The sequence below is a fragment of the Ictidomys tridecemlineatus genome, chromosome 6 (genome assembly GCF_052094955.1).
Source record: "Ictidomys tridecemlineatus isolate mIctTri1 chromosome 6, mIctTri1.hap1, whole genome shotgun sequence".
Lineage (NCBI taxonomy): Eukaryota > Metazoa > Chordata > Mammalia > Rodentia > Sciuridae > Ictidomys > Ictidomys tridecemlineatus.
The window spans coordinates 51,858,288-51,871,120 of NC_135482.1; the positions used below are offsets into that span (position 1 = coordinate 51,858,288).

General features: G+C 32.5%; 1 protein-coding gene across 4 annotated transcripts in view; it reads right to left on the reverse strand.

Moving 5' to 3' along the window:
* Positions 1–504: 504 nt before the first annotated feature.
* Usp15 (ubiquitin specific peptidase 15) overlaps positions 505–12,833 on the reverse strand; it is a 116,328-nt gene continuing 103,999 nt past the window's right edge. For all 4 annotated transcript variants that reach the window (XM_005328683.5, XM_005328682.5, XM_040280392.2 and 1 more), the window contains 5 exons: positions 12,559–12,674; positions 11,767–11,916; positions 9,663–9,766; positions 6,759–6,847; positions 505–2,417 (listed from right to left, as the gene is read on the reverse strand). In XM_005328683.5, coding sequence (XP_005328740.2) covers positions 2,235–2,417; positions 6,759–6,847; positions 9,663–9,766; positions 11,767–11,916; positions 12,559–12,674 — 642 coding nt within the window. In that variant the 3' untranslated portion in view covers positions 505–2,234. The remainder of the gene's footprint in view (positions 2,418–6,758; positions 6,848–9,662; positions 9,767–11,766; positions 11,917–12,558; positions 12,675–12,833) is intronic.

Sequence of the window (12,833 nt, forward strand, 5' to 3'; positions counted from 1 at the left end):
TTAATGTTATATTATTATCCTTTTGCACAATTTTAAAGTTATTTTTTGCAGCTAAAAATGACATTTGAGTTTGACATATTCAATGGTGTTATTAATTATTATTAATGACAGGCATAAAAAAAGGAAGTGGTCTCTATGGAGAATTGGGGTAAAGACTAAATCTAGGTCTTGAAAAAGTTCACTTGGACCTTTTCTAAACTTAAAAAAAATAATATAATCTATTAATTAGTGGAGGGCAGAAAGAATGTAAGCTCTGTGGGGGCAGAGATTATTTGTTTACTCTCTATCTCCAGACTCCAGAACAGTGATTGGCAGGTATACAAACATTTTTTTTTTAGTTAAAAACATCTACTTTAAAACATGTTTTAATAGTAGGATTCACTTTGTTCTGACATGCTTTCCTGTCTAATATTAACTATATTATAATTAAAAAGTCTAGCATACAGTCGTCTACTCATACAAAAATTTTATCAAAATATTCAGAGTAAGAAATAAAAGACTAAATAAGGCCTTGAATAGCTTTATTGAAATCTGTATAAATAAACATGCACATTTCAAATGTAAACTCAAGTGAACCCAAGTGCAGACAAAATTTTAACCTCTGTCATGCAGGAGGTTAGTTTACATTAAAAAAAAAGGAAAGAAAGAAAGAAAAAAGAAAAAAAACCCAAAGCAGCTTTTAAAATACCAGGATGAAAAACCAGCTTTAATATCAAGGTATAAAGCAAAGCCATGATTAACATACCTCATTTATCCTGGTCAAATGCAATTTTTTTCCTTTACTTTAAAATGCTAACATAAATAAATAATTTACCAAAATGTGCACTCACAGAGTGAACTTTTATTTACAATACACAATTTATAATCTATTGTATTTGATTAGTTCAAGTGAAGAACATTATACTTTTTGCTTTATTAACAGTGGGACACAAAGCAATTTCTCAGGTAGTCGATATGTGAAATGTGCCCCAGCATTTAGATTTTCTATTAAAGGCAGTTTTGTATGCCAATCGACAATACATTCTTTCAACTAGATCAAAGGGAAAAAAGCAGCAAATGAAAATGCTTCAAATGTTCACACATATATTTGGCATCCTGGATCCTTGAATGTGGTGAACTAAAATCAAATTCAAGGTTTGTATGCTTTATATACTGTACAGGTTCTGACTCTGGAACATGCAAATGCCATTGCTCTTATAACAAGTTACCTTCTGAGAAAAGCTGTAAGGCTATGGTGAATTCCATCAGGAACACACAAAGAAAGTTAACAGACCTACCTTTATAGCCAATTGTCAATTAATGATTTAAAGGCTAGTATATGAAAAAAAAAACTCTCATCTAAGCTTGATGCAGTTATTATTATGGATACAGAATACTACTAAGTATGTCCTTATATTACAATAATTGGGAGAGCTAAAACTTGCCAAATTACCAAAAAATGGGGGAAAAACAGGCAGCAAAAATTTAGTTTTGGACCAACACCAGATTAAAGACAGCATCTTACAGCATGTAAAGAAAAATTTGAATATCTAAGATTCCAATATCAGTAAAAAATACTTACATGTAACTGAAAAATGATTTTAGAATGTAGTGTGAATTCTAGAACCTGTTTCCATAGTGGCAATAAGATGAACATAATAGACTGGATATTTAATGATACTAAAAAAGGAAATGACTTATCAAGATTGTTTCTTGGTTTTTTAATAGGCCCATATTGATTACCAGGGATAGATTTGAAAATTTGGTTTTCCAGCACTACTGCAGTATTTAGGCCATATTGATACTGCAGCTAAACATTATAGTAGTATATATGGCAGCCTAATGCACATGAACTAGATTATCCAAAAACTAAGTTCATAGTTTCCTTGCAGTATAATCAGAGCAAAATAAATGACCAACATCCACAAATTTAACATTTGTCATCAACTCACATCCAAAAAATTAAAGAAAACATAATTCATCAAAACAGCAGCAAACTTAAAAGGGATTTATTTGTGATTTCCTATATATATTTAGCTTGTAAATACAAGACTGTAAATGTATTATGAGACAATTTCTGTTAAAGTTTTCATTGTGTTTCACTTCAAGTACTGCACAAGTTAAAATCTGATAAAGGATTTACATTCGGTTATCTGAAACTCCCCATCTCAGACTTGTTTTAATGTGGTGGGTAACTTCATTTCCATAGATACCACCAGCAGGAAGTCTCTCTTTTATGGCTTCTAGGACTTTCATTAATTAGTGTGCATACAGTTTTCATTTTCTATATCATTGTCATTATCATTGCTATCTTCATCACTTTCTAATGGGATGCCTGTGGCAGCTGAAGCACCTTTAGTTTCTCGGTCAAGAGGAAAAAAGCCAGTTCCACTGAAAGTGTCTTGTCTCTGGTAGAAGAGTACATACGCTGCCTTGGACTGTCAAAACAAATAAAGGATGTTAAAATGATCACAATTCTTAAAGAATACATTAACTATATATGAGTATTATACCTGGTATCAATTTTGTTAACGAGGCCCAAATCAAATAGAAAAAAAAAACACATGGTCAAATTGAAGTTACTAAAATTAAGTAAATATAAGATGATTTCTACATGTAAAGGAAAAATGCTTAGATTAAAATTTTTTTGTTATTTGGATTAAGAAATAAACAACTATAGAATAGATTAACCTAGTTACTCTAACATGAAATAGAATTCTATGTCTTCCTTTTGACTCTAAGGAAAAGGTGAGCTTTTTATCTAATAATTGTTTCATCCCATGTTTGCTCTATAGTCCAACTTCTTCTACTGTATTAAGGACATTTTCCATCAATTACCACTGTGTTTTTCTGTGTGTGTGTATGATGGGGGTATGCTTGTGGTGCTGCTGGGGATTCAACCCAGGGCCTCCTCATGAGTACTAGGTAAGCACTCTATTGCTGAGCATCCCCCTCCACCCAATCACTATGTATCTTTTTATTTTATTTGGTACTGGGATTTAACCTTGGGGTACTTAACCACTGAGTCACATTCCTAGCCCACTTTATTTTTTATTTTGAGACAGGGTCTTGTTAAATTGCTGAGGCTGGCTTTGAACTGGTGATTCTCCTGTCTCAACCTCCCAAGCTGCTGGGATTACAGGTGTGTGCCACCACGCCCCACTCATTGTGTATTTTAATGAGACTTTATCTTCTAGACTTTTTCTCTTTGGCATTAAAAAATACTTAAGTTTTTTTTCATGATAAATCCCCTACCATTCTACCTCCCTTCTAGATGCCACATACTTCTTTCTTCCTTACAACTAGGCTGATAAGGTCGTCTATACCCATAACTCACTCTCACACAAACTCAATGCAATGTAATCTAACTTTTGCCCAAACCATTTTAATAAGTTGACTTTCACTGGGCCAATAACCTCTGAACAACAACGTAAATGGCGAATTTCTCTATAGTATTTAATGTCCTACCTACTACTTTTCCCATCAGTTTTTGGCTTCTGTGACACCAGTTCTTTTTTTTTTTTTTTAATTTTTTTTAATATTTATTTTTTAGTTCTCGGCAGACACAACATCTTTGTTTGTATATGGTGCTGAGGATCGAACCTGGGCCACACGCATGCCAGGCGAGCGTGCTACCACTTGAGCCACATCCCCAGCCCGACACCAGTTCTCTTTAGATCTTCTACTATCTCTTCAGGTTTCTTCTCAGACTATTCTGTGGCTTCATTAAATCCTAACCTTTATGTTTTGCACTCAGCTCAACTCTCTTTCTCAATTTGTATCCCCTCACTAGATAACTAATTCAAGCTTTTGGCTTCAATTTCTACCCGACAACTCAAATTTATAATTTAAACCAGTTATCAACTCTGAACTCCTCAAATTTATAATTTAAACCAGTTATCACCCTCTGAACTCATCTTATTAATACAACTACCTAATAGAAATTTCTACAAGATAACTATCATATAGGTACTTCAAACTACACAGCAAATTTTCTTCCTAAATTCCCAATCTCGATTGTTAAGAGTCACTTTCAATTTTCCCCTCCTGTATCTCTACATCATTATTTATAAAATTTTATTTATTTTATACTGTAAATCTCTCTCAAATTCACTCTCCCCTTGTCTGTACTGGCACTACCACTAATTTGATTAAGTTAATTGTGACAGCCTTCTGTATGGACTTTCTACTTTCTCTACTCAAGTGCTTTAAATCTAAATGTTCTTGTAGAGAAGTTAAGATACAAATTTAATAATGTCACTCTACTGCTTAACAATCATCTAATGGTTTCAGTCTTTTTTTTCTTTTCTTTTTTTGTACCAGGGATTGTGAGCTCAGAGGTATATAACCAAGGAGCCATATCCCCTGCCCTTTTTAGTTTTTATTTTGAGACAGGGTGTTGCTAATTGAGACAAGCCTTGCTAATTTCAGAGGCTGGCTTTGAACTCATGATCCTCCTGCTTCAGCCTCCCAAGCCACTGGGATAACAGATGTGTACCACACCACACCTGGCTGTTTTTTCAGTCTTTAAAGAAACATTTAAAAACTGGGGTGCTGATTTTCTTTAAGACTTAAATTTATCTCTAGCCTAATTACTTCCCCATATTCCTACAAGAACATTTTGTGCCCTTAAAACATCCTGCCCTAATGTCTCCTTTCTTTTGCAGTATTGTTCTTCTTGTTTAGAACCCCTTTGCTTCCTTAATTTACTCATTTGTATTAGTAGACTCAGGTCAAACAGCACTTTCACTATGAGGATTTCCTTAGTCTTATTTGCTTAAACTCCAAATCTGAGTTGAGACAGCTGTCTCAGGTGTAACCTTCGTAAAATATTTAATGGTACTTATAACACAATTATTAACTTGGTTAGTTGTCTTATTATTTTTTTTTTTAAGGTACTGGGGATTGTACACCGTGGTGCTTTACCACTGAGCTCCAACCCCAGCACATTTTAAATTTTTTATTCTGAGATAGTGTCTAGCTAAACTGCTAGGCCTGGCCTTGAACTTTCGATCCTACTGCCTCAGCCTCCTGAATCGTTGGTGTTACAGGTGTGCACTACCAAGAAGAGATATAGTTGTCTTTTAATGCTGCTTGTAATAGAGTCCTACATATAAAAGACACCACACATCCATAACAAATCACCTAGAGATGCATTTCTTAGAATGTATCCCTGTTAAGTGTTAAGTGACCCATGATTGTGTGTATGTACACACACATACAAAGAACCATCATTATTAAATGCATGGCAAAATCAAATTCATGTAGTGTATATAAATAAGATAAATTACTTGAAAGGGAGATTAGGGCAATAATGTTAAAGAGACTTTGAAGGATGGGATGTTGACAATTTTAGGATATTTGGGCTAGGAGATAAAAGAGAACAGAAAAAAACTGAGGACAAAAGAATGAGGAGTTTAAATATAAACTGGAAATGTTAACTTAGGCACACACCATAGAATGACATTTTGGTCAATGATGGAAAGCATATATGATGGTCATCATGTAAGATTATAATATAATCTAAGTGTGTAGTAGGCTAAATCATCTATGTTTGTGTAAGAATAATCTATGCTATTTATACAACAAATCACCTAACAATGCATTCTCAGAATGTGTTCCTATTTTAAGTAATATATGACTGTACACACACACACACACACACACACACACACACACACACACACACACGGGGAAGGAGAGAAAAAGGGAAGAGAGAAACAAACATTTCAGTGCTATTCATGCAAGGACAGAATAAAACTATGCCAATAATTTGGCTCAGAAATTTATCAATTTGCTTTTATAAACTGAAGACTTTAAAGCATCAAAAACTAAAAAGTTAGTCTTTCCCCTCAGGGAATATAATTTAATCTGGGAAATAAGTAAGTTAGTTTTTCTCACATCAACAGAAAGCCTTTTGAATAATACTATCATATGAGCAAATACAATATTTCTCACTCTTTGTATATTCTAACAATGGGTAAAATTTATAGAGCTGCAAAATTTATAGAAAAATAAACCCTTATTAAACAATTTTTAACTTTCTTCTAAAAACATACTAGTCATTTTCCATCTCAACATCTGAAAATAAAAATCTGCTCAGATGTAAAGCACAACAAATGTGATGATAAATGAATGCCAGCGTAAACAGATGTAACATTCTTATTTTTCTACTAGTCACAGAATACCAGAGTAACAAGCATACAAAAGGAGTTAATCTTTTAAAAATTGTATTGTTTAAAAGAAGTTAATAATTTTTAAAAGATTATGTCATTTTGAACTTAAATGTCTAATTGTCTTAGGCTTTAAAGATCATAGGTATGGTAAGGCTTTAAAGGATTTTGACTTGTAAGTAGTCAATATCTAAAATGTTAAGAGCTGACCTACTTTTTAGAGGAAAACTAATTTTCATTAGAAACTCCATTGTACAAGTTACATAAAAAATTTTCAGACTGCATTTTGTGCTTTTGTTATGGGCAAATTTGAAGACAAGCGTCCATTTAGGGCACAATTTTATGTTTCTTTAAATCAGAGCAAGTGTCTCTTAGCTACTAGGCATGCTAGAATATATACAATAGTGTTCCATGGGCCCCTTTTATTAATTTGCCTTTTTTATTGTGGTGGGGCAGTGTACAAGATAGGGATTGAACCCATATATGCTAACTAAGCATGTCCTCTATCAATGAACTACACCATCATCCCTTCCATTTTTCGAATTCTTATTCATTTCTTAAAAACAGTTGAGCCCACAATTTTTGGGAAATACATAATATACTTACCACAATTTGGTCTTCAGATGCAGTGGAGACACTACTGTCATCAAAATAGTACCATTTTCCATCATCTTTATTTTTTGCAAAAGCAGTATCTAATGAGAAAATAAAATCACTTCTATGACTAAAATGATCTAGGGAATTCTCAAAACTCTATAATCATCTACTCAATAGCTTAAACTCTATTAACAATATTTACTAAGCACCTACCATGTGAAATAAATGTCTAATATTTGGACTGCTGTTTGTTTCCCCTCCCAAAAATCAACCATGAAAAAAGCTGTAAGAGGGAAGTGAAAGTCAAACTTAAAACAAAACAAAACAAAACAAAAAACAAAAAAGCCTGGCTAGAGGCAGCAATAAGAAGACAGATTAAAATAATGTTTTTAAATTTCACACATGGGACAACCATTGCCTGATTCTTTGTCAGAGATTATCAGTAATACTCAGGTCTCCTGAATCAAAGGCATGTTGTTGTTTACAAGACTTATAAACTTGCTGGATTAACAAAACATTTGACAACTAGTGTGGCAATACTCATTCATGTACTCTGATAAAAAACTAGTTTTTCAAGGAGTTGAGGAAAACAGCCATGCACTGAATAGCTTCCTTTGAGTACAGCCTTTCCCAATTTTTCCCCTTCCAATTACCTAGGACTTTTGACAAACAACTTCTGTACATGTTGAATTCTGTTCTATATCCTTTCTTAAATCTAAGTAAACTCTTTGCTGGATGAAACATATTGTGTGTTGTGTTTGTTAATCTGAATTCAAGACCACTGTGAAGCAAAACATATTCTCAGGCTGAGTAAAAAGTCAAGATTGAACAATCTTGTGAATTATATAAGAGACAAATCTCCAACAAAAGTTAGCCAATTAGAGGATTGAATCAAAAGAAAGCCAAATCCCAGCAAAAGGAACTACACAGAGAGAAGAGCTAACCATTGTAAAAATGAATATAACTATTAATGCAAAACAACCAATAAAACTATCAGGAGAAACAGACCAAATCAACACTTTAAATAGGAGTCTTGATAAATTTCTCTCAGAATAGAATGAACATAAAAAATAATCATACAGTGTAATGAGTTGGGTACAACTGACAAAACTATTTAGAAACATAAGGGGGCCTGGGGTTGTAGCTCAGAGGTAGAGCCCTGCCTAGCATATGTGAAGCATTGGGTTTGATCCTCAGCACCACATAAAAATAAATAAAGGCATTGTGTCTATATACAACTAAAAAAAAATATTTAAAAGAAGAAACATGGATTTATGTCTCAATGGATAACATTTTTTTTTTCAAATGTATGAAAATTTAAAGAAACCATGTATTAGGCTACTGTCAAAGCTTCAAACTCTTAAAGATTAATATAGACAAAGCTCCCAATTGTTACAAAAAAAACCCCATGTACTTAAAAATTAAGCAAATAATTAAATGACCCTGGGCTAGTAGAAAATCAAAAGGAAATTTAAAAAATCACAGTATTAAAAGATAATAAAAATCTATCACCAAGACCTAAGGGAATATTAATAGGAAGTTTATAGTTTTAATTATAGCTTTCAATATAGTTTCAAAAACAGTGGAAAGCAAAAAGTTAAGCGGTCAACCCAAGAAGTTAGAAAAATAGCAACATAAAATGACAACCAATTACCTAGGACCTCTGTTAAACAGTTTGTGTCTATGTTATGTTGTTTCTTTTCCTATATGTGTTCTTTATTTCTTTTTTGTGATGCTGGGGATTGAACTCAGGGCCTTGTGCATGCAAGGCAAGCACTCTACCAACTGAGTTATATCTCCAGCCTCTATATCTGTTCTTAAATTTAAGTAAGCTCTGCCACTGTGTATTTTGAGTTTGTTAATCTGAACCAAAGTAACAAGAAGAAAACTGTCATCAAGGTAAAAATGAAATGAGACAATAAGTACAATTAACAAATTAATAAGATGAAAAGTGAACTTCTGGAAGAATTGATAAAAAAAGAAAAGAATGAAAAAAGGGACAAAAACATAGGATAAAAGTATTATAAACCATTCTGAAGTATACTGGAAAACCTAGATGAAAAGGATACAGAAAAAGAGTATGGCATCCTATCTGTTTTACGGCTATAATTTTGATTTCAAAGTCAAATAACAATATAAAAAATTATAAGACCACTGAACTTATGAAATTTTAACAATCTTAATTAGTTAATAAAATTCTACTGTGTATCAAAAACCACAAAAAGACAAGTAGGATCATCCCAAGAATGCAAAGATCATTCAATAGAAAAACCTATCAAGTGGAGGAGAGGGTGGATTTGTTAGTTTCAACATGGAAAGAAATCTGGCAGTATTTAAACACTCATTTAAACCTGGCAGTTTCATCTGAGTACACAGTTCAAAGAAATTTTCATGTAACAGACCAGAAACAATAATATTTACCAGTCTCAAAGGCAAGTTGGATATCCACCATATGGTGAATGCAGAGATAAAATATGGTGAATGTAAACCATGAGTAGTGAGGAGCAATGGACAAAATAGATAACAAAAGTATAAAGAAAACAAGCAAGATCTGCTGAGATCTGTAGTACAGTAGCAATTACAAAAGTGAGCAAATATGCATGGTTTATAGCACATGCATTAAACATGTTACAAAGAGAAGGGAAAAACAATGGAGAAGAGGAACCCCAAATGGACCAGTGACACTTCTTCCAGTGCCTTCAACTGACAATGCGGAGAATGATTAACTCAATCCTTTCTTTTTATATTTAAAAGAAAAGGGTTCAAAAGCTGATTCATTCATTAATCAATATTGTATAACTATTATATGAAAGACCCATCTGACATTTTACCAGAAGTAATAAATTAAGGAAAAAAAAAATCAATAGTTATTCGAACATCATCATCAGGTTAAAATATAAACTGTCAACTTACAGTGTCCACCTCCCATCCCTCCATAATGGTTGGAAACAGCAATCAAATTATATCGGCAAGGACCTGCATTTGGATTAATTAAGAATTCCGACATATCCAAGTCACTGTTTTTTTAAAGAGAAATGAAGTTAGTGTTATGTTTTCCCTAAATATAATAAATTCATTTTTTCTTTGAAATGCAATGAATTCTATTCCCTTCTGCCAGTGTTGCCTCTCTCTATATTTTTCACCAAAGAAATTATCAAGAGTCAAGTAACTCATTATCATTTTGATCCAATGAATTGTTTTTATTTAATCAACTAATTTATTTATTTTGGTTCTCGGGATTGAGCATCAGGGACACTCACTCAACCACTGAGCCACATCCCCAGCCCTATTTTGTATTTTATTTAGAGACAGGGTCTCACTGAGTTGCCTAGTGCCTCACCATTGCTGAGGTTGGCTTTGAACTCGAGATCCTCCTGCCTCAGCCTCCCGAGCCACTGGGATTACAGGCATGTGCCACCATGTCTAGCTTTTTATTTTAAAATAATTTTTAGGAATGATTTATACAGCAAAAAATAAAGGGAGAGTGAAAAACAACTTTCTTATGAGTTTTTAAAAATTAAGCTAGACACTAGAACATCAAGAATGTCTGTAATCCCAGCTACTCAGATGCTGAGGCGGGATTACAAATTTGAGGTCTGCCTCAGCAACTGAGTGAGATTCTGACTCAAAATAAAAAATAACAAGGACTGAGGATGTAGCTCGCCTAAGTTCAATTCCTAGTATCTATCAATCAAGTCAATTGAAGTACACCTAAGTTCAATTCCCAATATCTATCAATCAAGTCAATTGAAGACCATTTTTATTCCACATTTTCCTGATTTTGATAACCTATATACCAGAAATGGGTAGCACTCTTTGAATGCAATTGACTGTTCATAATCATATATGCATGAACTTGGAACACACCATCTTATAAATAGTTTATTATTGTTGTTCTTACATTTGCATAATTTCTGGTTGTTGTTCTTATACTCACATCATTAAAAAGCAACAACTCTACTGGGAGTGTAGCTCAGTTGGTAGAGCACTCCCTTAGCATGTGTAAGACCCTGGGTTCTAACCCCAGCACCCCCGCCCTGCAAAAGCAATAATTCTAACTTCCAAATATACCTATATTAGAATCTAGTTTTCTTGCATTTACATTGTCAAAATGCTATATTCTTGAAAATTTTAATGGCTCACAATTTTGATAAATAACCTTTTTCTTCCTGCTCAATAAGTGGAATGAATAATTAATATTTTCAATTTTTTAAAATCACCTATATCCTTTCCAGTCCCTTTTGTATACACACCTGCCTTCAGCATTTGTCCACTTACTAACTGATTCAAGTAAGTTTTGGTGCACAAATATCATAAAATATGAAAGAATACTGTCACATGTTCTTTTTTGCAATACAGGATAATGCCAAGCTCTTTATTACAAAATATTGTGTGATGAAGTCCTTCCTGCTGCATGACTAAGTGAATGAGAATACAATGTTCCCCTTTTTGTCCTGAATTCTTAACTGTGTTTAGTAAAAGCTAAAAAACAAACAAACAAACAAAAAGAGACTATGAAGATGGTTTCCAGACTTTGTTATACCTTTTTACAAGTATGAAGTCATACCACGCAACAAGAAAAACTGACGGATAAATGCATATAGGGATAATTTATTTCATTATTAAATCAACATTCTAAGCAATTCCATTTTTCTATTTTTATAATATTTTAGTCATTTAAAAAAATTTAGGAATAATTGATGAATAATGATAAAATGAATCCTAGGAAAAACAAAATCGCTAAGTCCATAAAAAATCTTATAATTATAAATGGGGTCAATGAACACATAAGGTAATGCAAGACACAGTGAGTTATATTTATTTAAAAATAATATTTTCACTTTTGTTTTTGGAAAAATCTCTAGGAATAAAAATTGCGAAATATCAACCCTTAAAATGGTTATATCTACTCAAAAATAAATTCAAATCTTTTACTAAGATACAATGACAAAAAGCATCAAAATTAGTTTGAAAAAAGTTAGAATGCTCAATGTTTATTAAATACAATTTAACTTACTTGATAGGAAAATCAACTAAAGTATCCAATTTATCTCTCATGTATCGACTGTATGAAAATCGCTTGAGATGTACCACAAGTACTGGAGGAAGGGACCATAAATCCAATTTCTTTGTGGCTTGCTGATGTTCTTTACAATTTGGACAATACCTAAAACCAAAAAGAAATATTTAAAAGGTATAAATGGGTAGCTCCATTAACAAAAATAACAAGCCAAAACCCAAGGGTGGGGGGGAACCCTATATTTTCAGTGAGCAATTATTTTAGGAGTAATATATACCAGTCTAGCAGCAACTCCTCTTTATTTTCAATACATTTTTAAAATAAGTCTAACCATTATAAACTAATATGCAAATAAATACTCAAATAAATGATGAGAGCTAGGTTACTTACATTTCATTATGTTAAAAAAGATATGAATGTATCATAATATTACAAATGTGTGTTGAGACACAGGTATCAGAAAAATGTCAAAACTTTGGACTTTAATGGAGTGATATCACAAAATAATTTCCCTAAAAAACTTTTTCCAACACAGCTGAAACCTCTTAGGAAAAAGGTAATTATAAATAGTAAAATGACTATTAGGGAAAATATAGTAATGAGATTAAAGCTAATACTGGGATAATACTTTTGAAGATACTCCCATCCCTTTTAATAGACTATTACATTACAGAAATTTATAGCAATAAGAATATTTAGTAATCGTTTTTTCAACTTGATGTAGCACATACTTCAGAGTAAAGCCTTAAAGAAAATAATTAGAAACAATTATTTAACTTTGTCTCTTACCAGGGATCTTCAGCACCTAGCTTTTCTTTTGTTGTGAAAAGTTCAATGCAGTCTTTTAATTTCACAAAGGGTTTTTTAGGAGGTTTATATTCCACGCTTTCATGTTTTTCAAAATCCTAAAGAGAAGTATTTCTTGAGTTAAGAGAACAAATGAAACAAAACTCATTTTAGTGAAACCATCTTACTATGAATAATAATGAAAACTCCTAAACTTTCAAGAGAATCATAAAACTTATTTCAGCTGAGATTTTTATCACACTTTTTAATAACTCCTA